A 23,526-nucleotide genomic window follows, 5' to 3' on the forward strand; every position below is an offset into this window, starting at 1 on the left:
TAAAATAATATTTAAAACCAAAGTTTTACAAAAAGTTTAAAGTAATAAATAAATAAAAAAGAAGCGAGAAACGTTGAAGTAAAATTTCTACGAGAAAACAAGAATGAAAATTAAAAGAAAAGAAAACTGCACATAAATCACAGTCTCCTCAATGTTTTTCACAAAAAAAAAAAAAAAAGAAAGAAAGAAAGAAAAGAGAAACGTAAAATATATATTGATTATCGATAAAAAAGATCATGTCGGTGTAGATCATTTTCAACGCGTGTATCGCGTTCGAAAAATAACTAATAACACAGTGGTACGATTCGAGGCGGTATAATTACGCAGAAATAAATTCTTTTTTTTCTTTCGAGGGATGCGTTTTACGATTGCGAAGCTTTGGCCGCGAATGACGAACGGCCAACTCTCGAATACGGCTTCTGTTTTTTAGAGGCGGAGAATGCCGCGCCCTCGAGGACGATTCGATAATATCGAAGCCACGTTAGACCGCCTATAAAACGTTTACGATCGCGTTCGAATCTTTCCATGAAAATATATATTCGCGAATAGTTTCGACCGTGAAGGATTAACATCGGACAGGATTTACATTTTCGAAACGCAAATTGCACGGTCCGCCGGAGGGAGTAGAACTTTTCCACGAATTTGAAATTAATATCTAATTGTTGAAGTTACAGTAATTATTTTCTGTTTGGTTGCACTTGTTCATTGTTAATTTTGAAATGAATTTGTATTATAAATTATATACTCTGTAGAATTTAAAAAAATTTTGAACATGCCAGATTGAAAAGAACTATTTTTGAAAAAGAGGAAGGAGATAATTTTCACAGGGAAGAAAAAAAAATTCTAGAATTCCACTTTATACTTATATAATTATAATACGGGAAATAGAGTATGGAAAACTATACCTTATTCGATATATCATAACATGTCTCTTTCAAAATGGCGAAGATTTTGTTTTACTTTGGAATTACGTTGAAATTTTAATTGACACGAAACAAGGTAGAATCACGCGAAGATCACGCACGAATCACTTTTGAAATAAAACGGTGAAATGGGAGCGAACGAAAATTTCCGGATGATATTCGAGGAAAATGGCTATTACGAGCCACGAAACAACCACGGTCGCACGCAACACTTTCTCCGTCTTTCGCTCGCGGATGAAGAGAGAATATTGCTCACTATAAATACCATCGTTTACACGTTTGAACGAAGATGCGTGCCCTTATCAGAGAGACAAAAGCAATAGAGACGTGAATTAACGAGTACGATAAGAAGCGGTTAAAGTGTTCCTCTTCGATAATCACCTATCCAAATAGTCGGCCAATATTTTGAGAAGAGTCGATTTCAAAAGCGGCCAATGAAAAGATTGGAACAAGATTCAATGGTATCTTTATTCTCTCTAGAAATTATCGTCATTTGTGATAATTAATAAGGCTTCATTGTGGAAATGGAACTTGGCAACAGATGGTTGAAGAAACTTGAGAATGTGTGTGTACGTGCGCGAGGTAGAAGATCGAAAGAAACACGATGACAATAACGTAGAGGAGTAATACAAATGGATTTTTTTTTTCTTAAAAGAAGAAAAATATATAAATAAATATCTACATTTCTTTTCACGATTAATCTTCAAATCTTTTAAATTCAGAAATATTTTCGTAATTCTGATAATTAAGACTTGTTTTATTTTTAAATCAATCTCCTGGAATTTTCTTATTTACGCGAGCTAATGATTGAAAATATCGACTGAAATATAAACATTTTTAGATAGAGTGTATAATATTAATAATTTTCTAGAATGTTTTGAAATGTTTCTTTTCTTCGGATACAGAGGTCGGGAAATTTTATTACACAGACGCGAGATTTTTATTTCGAGCCTGTACAAAAATAAATTTTACGATGGAATAGCATAGATATTGGATTTTTGAAAAGATAAAAATAAAAATAAAAATAACGTGTATCGTGTTAATTCAGCTCGAAAGAATTCGGTTTATTGAACTATTACATGATCGCGAACTCTGTCAAGTTCCGCCGCATCTAATATTTTAATGACTCGTGGAAATAATACAATGAAAAGCTGTACATCTATTGTACAAAGTCCATTCGGATAACATTATGTATTACGTTATGATTGATAATGGAAAAAAGAAAAAAAATGGAAAAAAAGAACATAGTAAAGAATAATTATAAAAGTTTTATAATTATTATCACATAATAACTCGATATAATTCTTAATATTTATCGTTCAACTTCTTAGATTATCGATTCGCCGAGTTTTTTTCCCATTGTTTAATTATTGATCTATTAATTTTCATTTATCCGCGATTAATCACAATTTTTTATTTTCATGTAAACAATTCAGATTTATATCTATCTCGAATGAACTGTAAACATCGATATAATCTTTCAGCTAATTATCGATTAGTCGTAGTTTTCAAATATCGTATAACTCTAACATTGTACGACTCTACATATGTATTGAATATTAATTATTTCATCGTGTTCAATTTTTATTTTAATTTATTTGCATATGTATAATTTTCGAACTGAATATCTTATAAATCAATTATCACGTTGAATTTCCAGGAATTATAATATTTCCCTTACTTTTATTCTTCTCTCTCTTACTGTATTATTTTGCATCTTAATGCGTTGTTTCTACGCATGAAATGTGAAAACTTGTGAATATTAAAAACAAATAGTATCTATAATTTCTAATTTCGAAATTGACTTTCAATAAACAATGTTTAATGAAAAAACAGTTGAAGAACAACGCTTGAAAAAAAACAGAGTTCAATTATAAACGATAACTCTAAATTTATATCAAGGAAGTAAATAAAGATAAAAAAAAAAGATGCAACGATGAAGCAAAATAAGAAAAAAACGTCAGAGTTCAGACTGTAACCGCAAAGTATAAACATGTAGCAAAAACTATTCGAAAATATACTAAATCTTCTAAATCCCAATCGATTTCACATTTTATATTCTTGAATATTCACTTTTTTAATTGTTCGAGAACACGTTTCTCTACACATTTTATAATCCACTCTCTACGTATCATTCTCATAATCGATTTCAATATTTAAATTTCCTCGTCGTCAAAATATCATGTTATTACGTCACAATAGCAATCTCCTCCGTCCTGCATATAAATGTGTATGCGTGTGTTAAATCGAGAAAATCGAGCAACGGTCCGATCAAGTTTCGTCACATTGTCTCGTTGCCCTCTGTGTCAGTTGCATCGATGCAATTCGATCGCTGATACGGCGAAAAAAAGAAAAGAAAAGAAAAGAAAGAAAGAACGATCTCGATTACGTGAAAATCGAACGATCCGTTATCTCCGCTTCAATATGGCAAGTTTTTGATGTAGCGTAGTTGATCCCCCACGGGTCACTGAATATCGACACTTCGTTCCGCGGTAATCGCTTTATTTTTCCCGATCAAACCACGCGCCGTTCACGTTTCTCGAACGGTATTCTCTTCGAGAAGTGGTGGCGGGAAAGAATAGTCGATGCGAAATTTTCCACGGCACAATATGTGCCGAATTTGAGACCCATCGAGAGAGAAAAAAAATATGAATTTATCTCCGCTCGATATCTGGACTTACATAATTTCGAGAGGTGGTGGAACGATGAAAGCCGACCGTGAATGAGATCTCCATCACGAGGTATGAAGATTGATAGTATAATGGCGTATGAGAGGGATAAGAAAAATTGGGTAAATTGATAAAATTGGACGTATTTCCACGAATACGAACCGAGTTCCCATGTTGGAATTAATTTATTGATTTATATGATGATGTTGTAATTGTTTTAAAATTGTTATCGAAATTGAGTCGATGAAAATTTTTCTGATATTTTAAGAATCCATTATTTTAAATATCCTTTCGAAACGGGATAAGATAAAATAATTTTTGCTTTAATTACATTTATCTTTGATTATTTATTATACATATTTTTATTTATTTATATTTTTGATTTTATTCTATTTTTTAATCAATATTAGAATCATTGATTTGTAATGCATATATATTTTATAAATAGAAAAAATCAAAATATTTTGGAATTAATGGATTAATGGAAAAAATATATATACGAGATATTTTGAAACTTATATACCTGTTCAATCAGCAGATATAATTAGGAGAAAATATCGTTATCAATCGAAAAATAAATCGATTCAGATATATTCCCACTGTCGTACGAGGTTTTTGATTCGTCGACCAGGTTCCACGAGACACTCGAACAGACTGAAACGGGTGTGTTTCATGTACACGAATGAAGAGTCTCTTTAGTGATCGTTCAATCACCCACAATTGTCGCTAACCCTCTAACTTAGTTAATCTTTGAGAGTGGCCGACTGCCATGGTCGGTGAGATGCCACTTACAGCCGAATGTTTTACTCGAGTGTGACGCAGAACCCGTTCCAGAGAACGAATTCCCTTTATGAAGAAACTTGAAGGATCGATTGAGATCAAAGGTTAAACATCGGGTAAAAATATAACAAAACTCGAGAGAGACTGCAACAAAACGGAGAATTTTAATCCGTGAATTATTGGCCAAATAAATTAAATAAGAATACTTTCTTTTTTGAAAGTGTTGCCAACTTTCCTGGAATCGTGTGAAACTTTGCAGCGAACAGACAACAGTGTTCGCAACGTGGAAAGGATATATTTTTCTTTTGTGATCACGTCTTCAAAGTGAATATGAAAAAAAGTTTCTGAAACTTGCACGATACTTATTATTATTTAACTGTATAAAAAAATAAACGAAACTTTAATAAATTGTCGGCCAAAGAGATAGAAGTGATAATGAAAATGTAAAATTAATTTTTTTAATAAAAGTTGGAACAAAGAATGGAAAGAATTAATAAGAAAGTTTGGGTGGAACGATGATTAAAAGTCTCTCAAACTTGCGATTATTATCCGCCCTCGATCGCAAGTCGAAATTATAATAAACGAAGACGAGAATTCACCGGATATTCCGAATAAAATTCCATCATAAAGTTTATTACTTTTGTCTCGTACTTATTTATACGTCTCTATCGCTTTGCTTTTCCTCATCGTCTCAGGACTCTTGGTATGCGCGAATGTGTATTTATGGAATCGAGCTTTGCGAAAACTTTGAGAGCTTGCAAACTGTCATTCTTATTTGCCTTTTACAACGGGGAATATAAACTTGACTCTAAATGTAGTCCTTAATGTATCTCTCGAAGTACAACAATGGTACTTTCTAACTCCGGAAAGAATTAATTGTTCGTGTTCTTATGAATGTATCCTATTCGTAGGATAACTTCCTATGATTCTCGTTGTACACGCGCGTGCATTGTCTTGATTATTAAACCGTTTTATCTTCCCGCCTGGAGAAAAGAATTCTTTTAATAATAAATCTTATAATCTGAGAAGTTAATAATTCTTTTCTCTCTGCATGAAAATATTTTTAGTGAAATCAGATCTTTTCAAGTTTCTGTTAAAATCCCGATGTTGAGAACCGTTGCGCGTGTCCACGCTCAAAGAATTCTCTAGAAATTATAGCTTCCTACAACATAAAAAAAAAAAAAAGAAAAAACAAATCAAAAAAGATTATACTCGAGGCGAGCAAACAACGATTACAATATCTTGATCGGTTGCCAGAATTTCTTCACGCCAATCTATATCTCCATCCCTTCGATCGAATCGATCGGATCGATCGTCACCGATAAACGACGCAAAACGTCGAGATGAATCGTCGGCCCGAAGAACCCGACGATAACAGGCATTATTTCAATCGAAGAACAGACGAAATTATCGACAGCTCTACGTTGCATCACATCGTGGAAACGTGTGTTAATTTTAGAGTTGGGTACAAAGGCCAGTGTAAAGAAAGCTGGCCACACGGGGATACACACAAGGTTGTAAATACGTAAATCTAGAGCATTGTATGTTGTGCAGGTACGTTGCATCAGTCACGTATGCCACGTGCTGCGGGTGAAGGTTGGAGAAGGGTATGAGAAAAAATGGTGGAATCGAGGTGCGCAACCTGGATGAGAATCGTCGATAACGGACGAGTTCGAATGCGCGAAAGTTGATGGAAATCGTGGATGGAAAAGATTGGCCGAGAAACAGCGAGAAAAGATTTCTTTCCGCTCGATATAGGGGGTGTTGTGCTGGGGGGTGAGTTGGAGAGGCGAGTTCGAGACGGTTCGATGGCAAGTTTGAAATAAAATCGCGTAAGGGGAGACGCAGAAGTCGTGACAGACGAACGATCTTGAGATACAATTGACTGTTTGCGATGATACGTGAAATTATATAACGCGAAGATGGAAAAATTTTCCGTCGTGTCGGCTTAAATTATTGGAAACGATCGAAAAGAATTTTTGTATACATTACACTGCTGCAACGTCAGCTGAAAATAATTCCGATAGATAGAGTGTCCAGACCGTTTCTAACCGCGATTATTAATCAAATAATTATTCATTATTCAATGATTGGAAGAAAAACCTTTGAAAATATGTAATTTTTTCCTTTACTTTTTTTTTTTTTTTTTTTTCTTTATGAAAGAATATTGCATATTCCTCGTTTAATTAACGCAATGACGTAAAAAACGTCATCTCAAGATTCAAGATCGTGTTTTGGTCGGATACAAATTGCACGTACACGTGATTCTACGTATATGACGGTGTTGACGAGGGATACGATATAAATAATTTGATTAATATGACCGCTATATGGACTCGTCTAACGTGCGAGTATGTCAACTTTGATGCTTGCGTTTGACGGTTTAATGAAGCAAAACGAAATGATGCAACGTTTTTATGATTTAGAAAGACTTTGCGAAAAAGTGATCATTTTCCACGGAGGACTTTTTTCAATTCAACTCCTCGCTTATCCTTCCCGATTATTCAATGTTATTAATTTAAACATTTATTTTTATCGCATCGTTATAAAATAGGCAATTTTTAAACACGTATGAGATATACGATTTGAAATTCAAATTAGTAAATATTTTTTTCAATTATGCTTATTACCAGTCCCTCCTCTGTCAATAAATCGCTATTATCTATTATTTGACTAATTAATCAAATAAGCGGGGATAACCAATTTGATCAATTATGATTTTCAATCAAGTTCCCAATGAAATATTCAAACAGGAATACCACCGTACGAAAATTATTCATTTTATTCCGAGATTAATAATCCGGAATGGGCAAATTAAATTAATTCCTTGAATTATCATTATTATATCATCTGTCAACACAGTTTCGAATATAAAATTTATGTATCAATTATGAAACAATTTGGTTCTTCTTTAAAAATGAGATTATTCTGATCTTTTTGATCGCGATATCGTCAGGATCACTTACTTATAAGATTCCTGAAGGTGTCTGCGAATATTCGTATCATGGTGAAACAATCGGCAAGTTGATCCTCGTCGGTACCTTTCCTCACACCCGAAACTCAGTGTGCGTCCGCGTACTGTCAGCTGCTACACACCACCATAACGCGTTCCTGCACGACAGTTCGATTTAAACAGACTGTTTCTCCTGGCTCCTCGAACTATACTACTATAGCATCAGTGGGCCCGCGTTCAAACCACTCTGGCGTGGAGTCTCTCCCCAAAGCTTCTCCTCTCCGCTGTCTCTGTCTCTCCTTTACCGATCTCTTTCTCTCTCCTCCTCCCCTTTTTCACCTATTTTCCCCTTGAATCTATCTTATCCCTTCATCTCAACTCTATTCTTAAGTCTTAAAAGGAATGGACAATAATGGAAAACGCTACATCTTTCGTTACAATTATCATTCTATCCTCCTTTATCTTTTTCTTTGTTTATTCTTCTATCGCGAGTTTTTTGGACTAAATAGAAAAGTATATTTAAATTTATCTTTCGAATTATTTTCTTCCTTCGTTTTGTTCCAATCGATCTTTTCTCATTACACTTGCTCCATTTTTCCCCACTTATCATAAATCTATCGAAGATATACGAAACTACATCGTACAAGTAATCTTTCTATCTTTCATAGAATTACTTCTTCTATTTTTTTTTTTCCAAGCGAAATCGCGAATTTTCCAAGAAACTCGATCCCCAAAGATTCGTCTCTACTTCTTTCAATCACCGGTGTCATTAATTCAATCGGATAAGCAGAAAATTTATAGGCAACTCGATATCGAAGATCGATTCGTCACTCGGTTAGTCACTCGGGAGTTTCATTCCGTTCGAATAACAAAACCGGAAACCGGTGAACCCGGTTAAACACACCGAGACACGAGCTCTGCACCGAGCGGAGTGCATAATTCGAAATCTGAATTGTTACCTGATAACAATAATATTTGTAACACTCTCTTGTTTGTATCCATAACCGACAGAGTACAACACCGATCACACGAATCCTCTCGTCTCGATTTTTGCGAGGATTAAAAAAAGAAAAAAAGGAAAAAAAAAAATGGACGAGGAATCGAATTTCTCACTCGCAATGTTCTTTTTAACGAAGGTCAAGTTAACAACGTCAACGTGATCGTGAAAGAAAAGCGCGATCTTTCCTCGTCGATAGCCGATAAGCAGGCTCGTGGAAGACTCGCGGAGCAGAAGGGACGAACTGAGTAAGATCTCCGCTATTCCATCGGTTTTATCATCGACGAGAAACGCGTGGCGTGATGGACGACGATGCCTTGATTCGTTCAAGACCACGATACTCTTTGACCCGGAGTCGTCAACAAATGAAAAAAAAAAAAAGAAAAAAAAGAAAAAAAAAGAAAGCAAGGAAAAAATGAAATGCAACATTATTGGGAAAAGAAAAATGCGAAGAAAAGAGATTTTGTCGGTTATCTCTTATCGCTCGTGATGCCGCCAGTGCATCTCTGCGAGATCCCCTCTACCTGACGATGGCACGCCTCTTTCTTGGGCCCGCTTTTACACGCGAGGAATAGATAACGATGAGTATTTTTTTTTTTATTTAATATTTAGAGAATTATCGAGTCGAAATATCGTTTTTCATAATATTAAAGATTTTTTTAATCTTCGTAAAGTTTTGAAAAAAGTTACGCGATAAAATAAAGCGTTATTTTTATTATCCGTCTTGAAGAAAGTTATTTTGTGAAACTTTTCGAGATAATATTTTTTTTTATTAAAATGAAGAGACGTATGGATTGAAAAAAACACGTGTAAATAAATATAAATTGATATATTTATAAATTGATACGCCGCGGCTATCGAAAACATTGTGAGGGGCAATCGTGCGGGGCATTGAGAACGATGAACACGACGTTGAGTTAACGACGCCACATGGTCTATCCTTATCCCCTCTTTCGTAGAACCCCTATATTCGTCGGTTCTTTGTATACACCATACCGTTTCGAGCTATTACGACTCTTTCTAAAAGCAACAGCAGCTCCGATAAATTTTCTTCAAAATACGGACTCCATTTTTACTTCGACAAATTTATTTCGTTGAATCGAACACAATTTGAGAAACTGAATTTCTCGAGACAATATTAAAAAAAACGATATTAAAAAAAAAAAAAGAAAGAAAATTATTTTTATTCGTAATTTAAAAAATTAAATATTGGCTTTAGGGGGGGAAAAACAAAAACTATCGTAAAATATTTATAACAAATTTTTCACGAACTATTTTTCAACAAACGTGTGTTCGGCGCGATTAAAAGTGTCCTTGTTCTGCGATAAGTAGGTATGTTGCGTAAATTGGCTTTGGACTCGTCTCTTCAGGGAATTCGAAGGAAGAGAAAGATCGTGGGCATAGAGAGAACGAGAAAGAGAGAGACAGAGAAGAGAAGAGAGGGAAAAAAGAAAAGGAGAACCGTATACAACGGTGCACGTTTTCATTCGATTCCGTTGCACGTACCCTCTCCTCTCTATTCCGTGTAATACACGGTCTTTTTACTATACATTGCCCACCGTGCAGTCTGTTTCTTTTTTTTTCCTCGTAACCTCGTAACGTGTATATGCATATATATATATATATATATATACTAGTACATAACATGTGATACATAATATACGCGAGCAAAATGCATTCTGTTGCATCGTAAGAAAATTTTCAATACCTGTTCAACTGTTTGTGCGTCGCTTTTTTTTTCTTTTTTCTTTTTTTTTTTTTGATAAATCGTCCGATTATAGTCGTCCTATTTTACTGATTTCCCTTTGTCTCTCTCTTGTGCGTGTTCTTCCGCAATACAGTCGAATTCAAGTCGAACCTCCTCGGATTTCGAGCGATTAATTCGTATCGAAATATATATCCAATGATCTTTTTCAAGACTGAAAGCATGCAATTGAGGATATTCTTTATGGGACACGCCTTTTCACTTCTATTCGAACTATTTTCATACGACACGTGAGGGCTGATTTTCTACTGAACTCTGACCTTTGCTTAATTTATTCTCAGACTCTTTGGCTCAATGATCATTCTCAAAAATATGCTTTTAAAAATATCTTTCCACGAATATTCTATTACTAGATTCGAGAAGATTAATGTTACAATCTTTCTAACATCGGATTTATCTCTAACTAGATCAATTCAATAATTCATTACCCCTTGGAAACTTGTTTTTGTTTATTCGATTTCTTTTTCTCCTTCTTCTTCTTCTTCTTTTTTTTTTCTACTCTACGTATCTTATTCCGGTGTTATATAAACGTCTTAGATAAGCCGATCTAAAACAATATGTGCAATTTCTCGGTCTCGATGATCTAGCATCGATCGAAGGAAAAAAAATTTCTCTCCAATAATCGATCGGTCGGACTTTCCTTTCTTTCAATTTGAGAGGTTCGAAACCGAATTCGGTAATGAATGAACGATCAAATTCGTGCCGTTGTTATACTTTTCTCGGCCAAGACAGGCTGTCCAACTTCATCCAAGTAAAGTCAGTCGGAGGTAGGCCAAGCAGATCGTGCAGGATCGAGCGAACGGGTCTCTTTCCTTCCTTCTGCCCTGAATCCGAATGCTCTCTTTCACCGACAAAAGAAGGACGAGGTGGAGGGAACGAAGATCACGTCTCTCCTCGTTTTTATAGCATCGAGCCCTCGAGGCGAATTTTCTCCTTCTGACTCGTTGTGTTGATTATCCGAAGATGTACAATCGAATAAACGAAACCAAAGCCAGGCCTTCGAGCTACTCTCTGCGAAATCGGAGTGAAGAAACACACACGAACGGAAACCTTTGAACCCCGGCCTCGTCTTATTCCATCGACCTCTGTTCGTGCCCCGTGCAAAGAGAATCCGTCGTCCAGAAACGCGACGAGTAAAATTCCGGACTGGCCTCCCTCGTAATCGCGCGTCCAGAATCGCGTTTGTTTCTCTTCTCCTCACGATATCGCGCGTGCGTCGTTGAGCGTAATCGCGAGGCGTGCGTACGTAAACGTGAAAGACGGTGACACGAGCTCTCCATTGATAAAAAGCCAAGAGACGATAAGACGGCAAGAGTCGCGTGGTCCCACTATCAGAAACTCCGACGACGACTGGACACACAACCTTCTCTACCTCGTACATCAACGCTCGTGCTTGATGAGGAGGGCAAGGAGCGACAGAGACGGAGCGAATAGCGGAGTGGGGGAATAAACAGGGGCGATCGTTTCATCCCCACCACCGATATATATGTATATATACATATATATATATACCGTTCTACGTCCATCTCCCACGCAAATTCTCTCCAGGATGAAAACAAGCTGTTGTCCTCCTCTTTGGATTCGATCAACGATTATTGCTTAGCGTTTCCTCGATATTACTTTTTCCTTTTCTTTTTTCTTCGTATTCTATAATTTGTTTTGAACGACTGATTTTTTTTATCGGTTTCGTATTGGTCTTTTACGAGTTTGTATAATGTTAAGGTAGAATTGAACGTGATCGGTTAAATCATCTTGGGTTGAATAGGATGTAAATAAAATCTCATTTGTAATTTTGTAATTATTTTGCCAGGCATTGTTAAAGTATTTGCTTAAACTTTGGAATGATGAATCATGGAAAATAATTTTATAAACGTAGTTGGCGCATCATCAATATTAATTACCTGCTTAACATTCATACTGTTCAAAACAAAATAATAAAGCTGCGATGCATCCATTCAGAATTAATTGCACATAATCTTGTTTTTTAATACGAACGATAAAATAAAAAAAATACAAAATTTTTAACTCAAAAATGTGTGAAAATCTTACGCACGATTTTTTTATTTTTATCTTTTAAATCGGTTCGATTTATTTCACTTTACAAAAATAAAACGATCTTGCGTTTTAGAGAGAATACAAAAGAATCTATACGTATATACGTAGAATCATCAGGTTTTCAAAGTTCAATTTTGTCTCAGCTGCTTGTTGAACATGTGCAATCGCAACGTTGTTTTATTTTCTCAACTCTAAAATTATCTCCGCGCGCAAGGAGGTGAGCTACGGTGGGGGTACGATAGGGGCGATTATCCCCTCCAGTCGCCATTTACTCCCACTCCTGGCTTCTCCCCACCACAACGACGAGTACGAGCCAGTTACCTCCCCGCTTTCTCGTTTCTCGTTCGTGCGATCACACTTCTACTCGAAACTACCTATCTTTTGAATTATATATTCGTTATAAAATGTATGCAAATATAATGCAAGCAACGCATGCCCCTATAGCTGTTTCGTTGAAACTTTTGAAAGTTTGCTCCTTCGCGGGAGCAAATACAGATGGCGGAAAATGAAAGCGCGACTTAGCGCGGGAATAGATCGATAATTCAAATTGATTTCAACAAATTCTCCAAATATACGATTCTTTTGCAAATCGAAAATTAATTTTCCTATTTTTTTCCATTATATTTCTAATCGTGAATACAAATTTCCTCGAATTTTTCCTCGAATTGCCCGTTGAATTGAAAATGAAAGGTATTCAACCACGATCCAGGGAGGCAAATTTAAAGACAATGCACCCTTTGTCTTTCCGCTAAAAAAAAGCTTGTCCAATTCGTCGGATTTCTCCTACAAATTCTTCACGGAACAATGGATATTTTAGTTTCCAATCCAACAATTCATTCTCGAGGAGATATTTAAAATAACAATCTACCAAATTATTTATCTTCCCCGTTCCTCGTTTGTCTCGTTTATAGAATGCCTTGTTAACGGCCTTGTTTCGTTAGCTCCAACGTTCCAACAAAAAAAAAAAAAAAGGTAATCAATGCCTCGAACAATCTCCTTGGAAATTCAATCACCGTTACGATGCACAAATACTTGGCCGGCCTCGTTCTTATAGCCTTTAAATCCTCCAAGTTCCTCCGGTAAGAAAGGCAATAATCTCGCGAGCCGTTTTCTTAGAGGTCTAGATGATGAAAGCCCTCCGCGAAAACTTTTCGATATTCCCGGGAAAGTTGAAGAGAGAACTCTTTCCGGGCCGACGAAGTTATTATCGAGGTGAATGGAGAGACGCACAAAGAATATTGGACAGACACATTCATTCCCGATCCTCTTTGTTCGAGAGGTGTGAAAAACCGCGAGAGAGATTCGGGCAATTTTTTCCCCTCTCTCTCTCTCTCTTTCTCTCTCCTTCTTCCTCTCTTTTTTGGCAACAAAAAAATTTTTCATTTATCCCGCAGCTGTTCGTTCCATACTCCTTTCAGAGTTTTCATTCAACGTGGAATTAGCGGTGACTGTATATCGTCAACGGAATCGGTCGATTTTCGAGAGGAAACGGTTTCGACTCGATAACGCGTGCGCCGACCACACGATAACGGGAGATATCAGAAACAAAAAAAATAAATATCACGAGCCGTATATATTTGGCAAGTTGATAAGAGAAAATTGATATTCAAAAATTAATATTATATACATTATATTTCGTTACAAGTTTTTTAGTGTTCAACGAGAGAGTTATTGAAATGTACGTAGATACATTCCTTGTATACGTATTTTCAAATTTATTTTACGCTGTGGATTGATCAAATAATTTAAGAATTTGAAAGTGTGATAAATTTTCATCGAGGAAATAAAAGAAATATCGAAGAACTCATCTCAGACTAAGGAGAAATTTGAAAGTAGTAGACAATTTTCATTACAAAAATTGCCGTATAATCGGATTTTTAAATTTATCACGAGTTCAGAGTAAAGTTGAAGAGTTCACTTCAGATTAAGGCGAAGTCTTCCCAACACGACCGCACGAGGATAATTAATAATCCGCTGAATGTATCGCATTTTAAAGAGGCGATCCCCTCCCTCAAGAGGCAGAAGCTAGGAAGAAAGCTTCCGGGTGCCGTTAATTAATTCGCGATTCCACTCGAGTTCAACAAAAGTTCAAGTTGGGAGACCACTCTCTGTGCGTCGGTTATATTCTCAAGATCGTGTATTACTCAAGAAATGAAAAATAAAAAGAAGAGAATGGAGAACAAAGGAACGTTGATTTATCGCGGAAGAATCCGCTTCATCGTTGTTCTACAACGCTTCTATATGAATTCGCGATTCGTCACGTTAAACTATTCTTATAAATATCCACGCGTGGCGCAAATAGACGTGCAAATTAAGCGTCGTGAAAAGCAAACAATGAATTCTACTTACTTAAAAAACAGATGTATCGTAGTGAGAAAAAAAAAATAATAATAATAAAGAAAAAAAAATGATCTATATCGATTCTATTTAAAAAAAAAAAAAAAGAAAAAAGTTACCTGATGTAAAGTGTTCAAACGATGTATTAAGATGGTTGATTCTTTCTTCCTCGAGGTCGTTCCGCGAGTACGAACGTTTCGCGATCGATGAGACCGATTAACCGGAGGCAGATACGTGAAAAATGTATAATTGCGCGGAAAGATAGAAATGAGTTACGTGATTAATTGGCACGAAAAATTGAATTTTCAAATGATTTTTCCGAGCGGGACACGTGGTGTCGAGACGGCTGGCGTCGTTACGTGTGCAACGCTACCGATGTATGGTACCTTCACGAATACTTCTCCGCCCCAAGATTCTTTCCCTCCGTCTTTTTCTTTCATCCTGCCCCGCCACCGACAACCCCTCTTCCTGTGTCCCCGCCGTTCACCGTGATATCCCCCACCACGGGTTTCCCCTTTCGAAACGCGATGGACAGCCATGGGTTCCCGGGAGACCCGTGAGGGACGTAGCTACTAATGCGAGTGCCACTATCCATGTTTTTTTTATAATCTCTCAGTCGTTTCAACTCGACAAAACGTATTGACGTGAGTGAAAATTTATTTGGCGGTTCGAAAATTTCGTTTAAGACAAAAAATTAGATTCCAGTTCGAGTTAATATTGGAACTGTTATGTGATGTTGGAATATGGATTGGAAGTTGAAGTTAAATTATAAATATAAAGATTCTTTTTCTTCTTTTTTTTTCTAAAAATATATTTTGCTGAAAGCATTCGCGTGTTATTGGTAATTGTGTAAACATTTTAACATTTATATACGGGAATTTTATTATTATTGATTTTGCGTCTCCTCCAATTTAAAAAAAATTTTTAATTCTTCTTCTTCGATTAGAAAATAATTTGAATTTCAGGATAGAGAATTTTTGCGCGTAGCTTGTAAATTAAACACGTGTCACGTTAATTTTTTGTGTCAATGATACGGTGCATGCAGGAGAATATTCGTTGATAAAAAGGGAATCGCGGTTACCTGTGCAACTCGGTATGTTGATGACACTCTCGTTCCACTTGCCATTCTTGCACTCGAGTATCCTTGTCCTTTCTTTACTGTCGGGGAACACGGTACCCAATTTGCAGAGAAAAGTCCTTGAGGTTAGAGTGCCATTCAATACGTAACTTCCGTTGGGCACCGAGACATCCGGACAGTCCAACGCTGAAACGTTAATAATCAGCTCTATAGAGCTTGCTGTTCATTTGCATATACTATCCTATTCACCGCATCAAATTATAATTATTATTACGTTGTGCATCAACGAAATCGTTGGTGAATATTGATCAATCTATTTCAATCATATTTACAATTCAATTCGTTTTGCCTTGAAATTATTTGTTTAACGGAAATTGCAAATATGGAAATTGCGAGCTGCATAAATGTAATTTCGTAATTCCGATTGGCCCAGAGATAAAAAAGAAAAAAAAGGTAAATACAGAAGGATCGTTACGTCACGATGCAACGTTATAACGATGACCAGGCATATGAACGTATCACAACATATCAAAGAAATATCGTGGAGAAAAGGTATCGTGTGTCAGACACGCTTGCGTTCTAAAAAAAAAAAAAGTTCGTCGATTCGTTATTTCTGGATGAAAGATTCGTTGTGCAATCGTTTGTTCATATCGAGTTCCATCGATCTCGATTTCAGAGAAAAAAAGAAAAAAAAAAAATAAAAAGAAACGAATCGACGTTCGTTCTCGGGAGGTTAGACGGACCTTGATATTGCAAGAAGAATCCTCGTGCCGTGTACAACCTCTTCGTGGCGACAAGGTCGAGGGTGATCACGCTCGAGTTCGAAACGACCTTGACGCCAGCCGCGGTACCGCAATTCTCGAACAGCGTTCTTCCTTTTTCTCGCACTCTCACGATGTCCACGCAATTGCCATCTGCTTCTGGTCCTTGGAAAACAATTAGAACATTTTTATTTCTTTATCCTTGTTATATTCTTCGCTTAAACATAGTACAATCGCATTAGACACTTCTCTTTACTCTGTACACGCTCTATTCGTCTTTATTTTTTTTTAAATGGAATATAAATCACGCGAAACGAACGAGAAAAAAACATTTTATCAAACTGTTAATAAAAGATTAAATTTCGTTACATACATAAACAGATACGTATAGATTCTCGAATTTAAATATTAATTAAAATCTGATCTGAACGAATTCGTTAATTTAGATCGTAAAGTGCACAACGACTCGTGATTTCTTAATCGATTCCATGCAAGATCCATATAGGTTAATCTGCAAGCCAGGGAGGGAAAGGTAGGAAATAAAGGGGAAACGGATCGATACTTACCCCGGATATTCAGGTCGTGGAAGGTGAGGACGATCCTGTGCCCAGGAGCCGACCTGAACGTCCACCCGCACGTACTCTCGCCGAGGTAGTAAAGCGGATAGCCCGGTGAATTTATGAAACCGCCCTCGCCAGGGATCACCTTCAGCTCCTCGTTGCAATATTTTCTCACCGCAGCCTCTGAAACAATCCCCGAAAACAATGTAAATAAATGTTCAAACGACGTTGAGGAGAATAAAATTATAATATAAAAGTGAACGCGATCATAAATTATCATATACAGCTTTAAGAGGGATGTGAGAGGAAATTAAATTTCTTCCCTAATGTACGGGCGAGAGAAAGGAGGGGAGAAGAAAGAAGAGTATAAATTATCTACAATATACCAACGCACGTGAAAAATTCTATATTTTCCCCGACACGAATCTACTCAGTTGAATTGCCACCCTCGGAGCCATCGACCTCCCTCGAGTATCGTTCGTTCCAGAGACGCGAAAGGACGACACTTTTACCGGCATAAGGACGCGCAATCAACATCTGCATCCGTTTCGGTCCATTTGTCGATTTCGAGTGTCGGCTGCCGCCACCATTATGCGACGTTTCGCCTGACCGAGGGTGTCCTTGCCCCACTTTCCACAGGAGGGGTGAACAGGCCGGAGAATACCTACACCTGGAGGGGGATGATACCGGTTGTAGGGCGTCGAAGGGGTGGCACGATTCTTCCTCTATCTTCTCGAACGATGAAAAAGATCTTGGCTCTATTCTTCGATCTCGTTCGAGTCTTTTCGTCGTCTTATTATTCTTCTCGAACGATAAAATTCCACTATTGAAAGATACGTCGAGAATGGTATATATATATATATATATATCGAAGATACGAATTTTTAGCCACAGATTCTCTCGGCTAAGATTTAAGGTAAATATTAATTTCTTTTTTTTAACACGCGCTCGTTTATTTGGTAAAAATGATTTATACAGAGCAGATGTTATGATGTTCGGTGTTATGATAGAAACATCAATCACATTGTGACGCAAGTAACACGTTTTCTCGTTCTAAGATTATTTTACGATGTGTAAAATAATATACAGGTTTATTGATCATTGGTTGGTATAACAATCAATTTTTAATTTAAAATTATAATAATTTTTCTAATTGGAGAAATATTCGAATCACGGGAAATTATGCACACGAATCTAAATATGAAATTATAATCGAAGAGAGATGGAAAATTATCGCGTCGCGTAAAAATATTCCATATTGATCGCGGATGGATCACGTGTTATATAGAAAGGTAGCCCGATTAAAGAGCCTCTCGAAGACAGTGATTCGCGCAGGGTACAAGGACGTTCGTTCCCGCATTCAACGAGTCTTTTCGCGTCTTTTACTATTTCACGGTTCGCCTGGTTGCATAGAGACAAGGGATTAAGACGCGTCCTTCGAATTTCTGCCTTTCGTCGCATACGTGTCATTCATTGCGGTGCTCTTCTGTCGGTTATTATAAAAGTTTCGTGTGAAACTTTTTCATCCCTTGATATTATAAAGAATGGAATCGCGTGAATATTGGAAATGGTTCTCAGAATTTCAAATCTGGGAGGGAAAAAGAAAAATTTATTGAATAACTTGTTAAGAATTTTTTATCGATTTTGAACTTTCTTTATCGTATAAACTTTATTCAAGTTCAAGTTCTATTGGAAGGGAAGAAGAAGTGGATTAAAAGGATTTGGGGAATTCTTATTTAAATTGCGCGAGTGATGAAGAAAATAGAAAGATTTTTGTAATATATAAAATTAAGAAAGTATTGCACGTGACATGGCATTCATTCTCTAGCTTCGATCAAGATTATCTGGTATTTCGTTTGGATTATCTAGATTGAAGATTATCGATAGAACGTGACTGAAAATCGATCGTTCTCTACGAGAAGAAAGGCGAGAGTATAGAAAAATGAAATCGAAACGCAAGTATTTCCTGTTTCCTCACGTGTTAAATTCTATAGAAAAATTAACAGATCGGAAACTTATTTTTAACGCGATGATTATTTTTTTTTTCGTATATCTAGGTTAATTCAATTTATAAAAAATAATAAAAAAATATTTACCAGGAATACAGGCGTATTTCAATCGTAACGTGGCTGGATTCCAATAAACGGCACTTGGGTGGTCGGTAATAAAATTGTAACGACAATGCTTCTGTCCGGAACATCTAAAATATAGAAACAGTTCAATACTTCAATATTTAATCCTCTAACGCCATATTGTATCTTAAATCTTGTCTTCAATGTTTCAAGATTTTCAAAAATTCCAAAAAAAAAAAAATCCTCCTTCAAATAGATTTCTAAAAATTAATCATTAAAAAATACATCTCTTTCAAAAATTCGACTATTCAAAAGTTTCGCTTTGCTTTTGCCCGAGCAAAAAATTTTTCCTCGAAGAAACTTTATCAGAAAATTTATACCGAGAAATCCGTGTCAATTTCGCGATATCAAACAGCAAAAACAGAGTATACAGGATAAATTTGTGTATAGGAAACAGCGCAACGCAGATTGTATCGATTTCTCTGCAGCGTCGTCAATTAAATAAGCGAGGCCGGTCATTAGGGGGTGTGTGTACCGGGTGTCGAAAGTGCGAGGACCGTTCACAAAGGAGAAATCGCTATTGTTTTCAGATCGAGATGATTGTTGCGCGGGGATCGAGAATGGCCAGGCTAGGCGGGGAACAATGGGGGCGTAGGTTTTCACCCCTTTTCACCAGGGGGTGGGAAGGTGAATACACCCCTCCCCCTCACGGCGATTTTATCGCTTCGTTCCCCTCGCAGGAAATAAAAGGGAAATAACGTTTCATGCGCCACCCACGCGAGGAATCCCTTTGAATTTTTCGACCTCGCGACTCTTTCACCGTCGCATTTCCGAACGAGCTCGAAACGTTGTTGACTCGGAATATGATCTTTGATTTGAAAATTTCCACATCCTGACGATAGATCCATTTAAAAATATCGAAAATAATTTAGGAAAATACGCTCGAGGATGTTTAATGGATAATTTAGTTGGTAATTTAGTTTTTTGTTCAGGTTTAATAACGCTTGAAATTTAATTTGAAATTTAACGAGTTCGAAAAAGTTAATAGTTTCGGATCTTCGAATGAATCGGGTAATAACGATACAGTAGATTTATTATTATAGCTTCATTAAAACAATTTAATGAGACGTGCAAGGTATTTCATGCTAATTAATATGAACGAGAATATTTCATGCTGATTGTTCAAATGATACATTTTTTCAAAATAATGTATTTTATTGTAATTATAATTTTTTTCGCCTTCGATATTTTCCGCCTAATTTAAAAAGATACAAAATTGTTCCGCATGCTTTCAAAGAGCAGAGAAATTTTGAAGGAAGGAAAAAGGAAGGACGAAATCCCTAGTTTCCCTATGACAAGAGAAAAATTAAATCCTAGAGAGGGCGTTCCCTTCGGGGTTCGCAGTTGCAACCCCTTATTTACAAAGTTCATCGAGCTGTGCTCCTCGCGCGCGATGCACTCTCTTGGAAACGATTTCTCCTTCGGCGGGCATCGAACGTCGCTCAAAAGGCAATTAAAACTTCACGTACGCTTTACTGGCGCACATCAAACGGCAATTTTGCGTGTCGAGATTTCGTTCCACCCTTGAAGACACGTTACCATCATGACACATGGTCACAGAGGAGTGAATTTTGTGGAAGAGAGAGGAAGAACGATTGCTTGCAAGTAAAATTCCACGGTTCTACGTTTATCTTTGGTGATTTTACCCACGAAATAGATCTCGTTCGTTCTTTTCTGCGAACGAACGCGTTTGTTGTGACAGACAATGAGCGCGATATTTAAAATAGCGATGTAGCACCTTGCATTTGTTATTAGATGGGCTGGAATAATATAGAAGAAGGTAAAAATTTAAATAATGCATTTCTATCGATTAGGCTTCGTATGTGAATAGTAAATTTATATTTGAAACGTGTCAGGAATGGTTTTCTAATTCTGTGGTTACGGTAATGTAATCCAAACCGAATATCTTTTACTCTCTCCTTTCCTTGCGGATGCCTAGTGGGTGACTCGTATTACCAGAGTTGGTGCGTATTGTGTATTCGAAATGATATGAAAAGCGAAAGCGAGTTCCCTCGAGTTCACAAAAATTCGAAAAACTGATCTTGATCTACAACATTGTGTCAAGAGATTTTACTCCGTACAACGTGAATTCTCGCAAAGAATGGCACGAATAAATAAAAATGATCTACTGTTTAACAATTCGATTTTTTAAAATAGCGATCATAAATTTTAGGTCAGAATTTTTGATGTTTGACCAATTTTTCACACGTACCTCTTATTCAACGACTGTCTAACATCGACCAGTCCAAACGGTTCCTCATCACCATCGTCGATATAATTCCCCTTCAACCCTTTCTTCTTGTAGGAGCCGCTACCTCGACTCTTGTACATCTTCTTCTCCACCAACTTCTGCAAATCGTATCCGCAAATGCGCGTCAGATTCGAGAGATATTCCGCTTCCAGGACGAAGATGAACGCCTTCAACGATCTGCAAGTCAATCGAACAGCCCCGTGCGAGCAATGGTCCTCCTGGATGATCTCCATGTAGCCGCCCGCCAGCCTCACGCCTTTCAGAATCTTGGTGAACGGCGAATGAGTGCTCGATTGAACTGTCCTCGACGTGAACGAGCATCCCGCCATCAGCGACAACAACAGAAGGCTCGTCAGGGTCGTTGCTCCTGCCGCCATGATCGTTGATCATCACAGAGGTCGAGGTGGCCCTCCTCTCGAGATATTCTTAAAATTAACCTCCTCGAGGGCAAGCGAAGGAGTCAAGTGAGCCGATAACGCGGGCCAATTTCCCTCTGTTTCTTCCTTCTCCCTTCCTATACACGGCCAGCCACCGGCTCTCTTTCGGCTTCTCGGTACCGACCACTCGAGGACCACTTTGCGAACAACCACGTGCGATCCTCGTTTCTCTTCTCTTCTTTCTCTCCTCGTCCCTGTGAGAAACGTGGAACAAAGCGTGAAGGGGACGCCCTTTTTCGGGAAATAAAATAGGATCCCTGTTGGAACAGGGCTTTACGGAGCTTGCCATCCAAGTGATAAACCGTCGCGCGATGAGAACGAATGTTTTGGCTTTTCAACGTGGGTGTTGTTCAAATTGCATCCTCAACTATTATACAAAATTACTAGAAAGAAAATTTCTAAAAGTGTACGTAAAACAATATTGTAATCAACTCTTGAATACTTGGATTGGTGAAATGGAAATGGACAATTTTAACTCTCCGACGAAATTCTAAAATACCGAAATGAATAATAAACATTTGACGTTATAAGTTATCAAGACTGGTAAACGAAACTGATGATAATTGAGAGCAGAAATACGAATCTTTAATGTGAGAAAAAGAAAGAAAAGAAAATAATCTCGAGAAGAATTTGGCAATCGGTTTCGTTTATCGATCGTTTTTCTCCCACGGTTCTTATCCGAAAAAATTAGAATTGATTTACAAAGCGGACTTACTAGAAACGTCGATAGGCTCTCTCATTCATCCGGGTCGATAAATTTTCAAAGGATTCTCGCGAGAATGCGGCCAGCAACTCGGATAAGCCTGGCAAGACTGAAGAGGTAGGATTATTTGCCGATGAAAATCGTGGCTCTCTTTATTTTCGCTCGACGCCTCCTGGCATCTTCAGGTTTGTTGCCACACCGAGAAACCTCCTGGCGCGCGATTAATCGGCCACGGCCAAGTCTCCAGTGACTCTTCTTCCAGACGACTCTGGAGATGCTCGTTGACCAAGGACGCGGGGATTAGAATAGTATTGGGAACGCGAGTTCGATCGTCACGTGCGCGTTGACATTGACCGATTTTTTTCAACAGCGCGTCTCTTTCTTCCCTTCGTTTAATTTTAAGACAGGAATATCCATCCGTTTGCTTTGCGTTATTAATTTTAGAACGCACGATGATTCTCTCTTCACTCTTTGTTTGTTTGGGATAGAATTATCGTGGACTTTGATTGATAAAAAAATGGCACGCTTTGCGCGTGTGAAAAAAAATTTGAAAATTCGTTATATTTACGTCGCAGATTGCGAAGAGTGAGAAATGTTTCGCCTCTGTTTTATTTCAAGATACACCGATAAAGTCGATTCGCGTCTGGCGCGATCGAACGATGCCCGACTATTTTTGAATCAGTACTACTCGATCTATTCAAAACATTACTCTTTAAACCTTCTTCCAAGCGTAAACTCTCTCGCCAAAGTATCTTTGGAAATTGTTGGAATTTTTCCTTCCGTCGAATTATCAGTCTCTCGGAAATCGATATTGCTCAGCACGCAATACAAGTTTGCAAGTTTCTTTACAAAAATATACAGCCTTGTATATGTACATTCTTTCCTCTTAAGAAAATATAAATTATTTCTATCGTTCTCGAGAAATATAACAAATCCATTTCCACCGATTTTTCAAAATCGACTTTCGAAATGGAATCATCGTTCAAATATTTTTTTCTCTTTTCTTTCGATTTCTCAAACGATTCTTCCGAAGGCACCGATCGATCGATCGATCAAACTCGTCAACCACTGTCGACCAACATTCGCCCCTGTTTTATCGCGTTCACGAGCAATTTCTCCATCTTA

At 37.3% G+C, this 23,526-nt stretch overlaps 1 protein-coding gene across 1 annotated transcript in view; it reads right to left on the minus strand.

The window, feature by feature from the left end:
* Positions 1 to 23,322, minus strand: part of LOC726407 — a 28,458-nt gene extending 5,136 nt beyond the window's left edge. Inside the window, exons 1-6 of the mRNA XM_001120691.5 lie at positions 22,414 to 23,322; positions 21,223 to 21,892; positions 18,975 to 19,078; positions 16,885 to 17,061; positions 16,301 to 16,483; positions 15,561 to 15,743 (exon numbers count right to left, since the gene is read on the minus strand). Coding sequence (XP_001120691.3) covers positions 15,561 to 15,743; positions 16,301 to 16,483; positions 16,885 to 17,061; positions 18,975 to 19,078; positions 21,223 to 21,638 — 1,063 coding nt within the window. The 5' untranslated portion in view covers positions 21,639 to 21,892; positions 22,414 to 23,322. The remainder of the gene's footprint in view (positions 1 to 15,560; positions 15,744 to 16,300; positions 16,484 to 16,884; positions 17,062 to 18,974; positions 19,079 to 21,222; positions 21,893 to 22,413) is intronic.
* Positions 23,323 to 23,526: the final 204 nt, after the last annotated feature.

The sequence above is a fragment of the Apis mellifera genome, linkage group LG11 (genome assembly GCF_003254395.2).
Source record: "Apis mellifera strain DH4 linkage group LG11, Amel_HAv3.1, whole genome shotgun sequence".
Taxonomy (NCBI): Eukaryota; Metazoa; Arthropoda; class Insecta; order Hymenoptera; family Apidae; genus Apis; species Apis mellifera.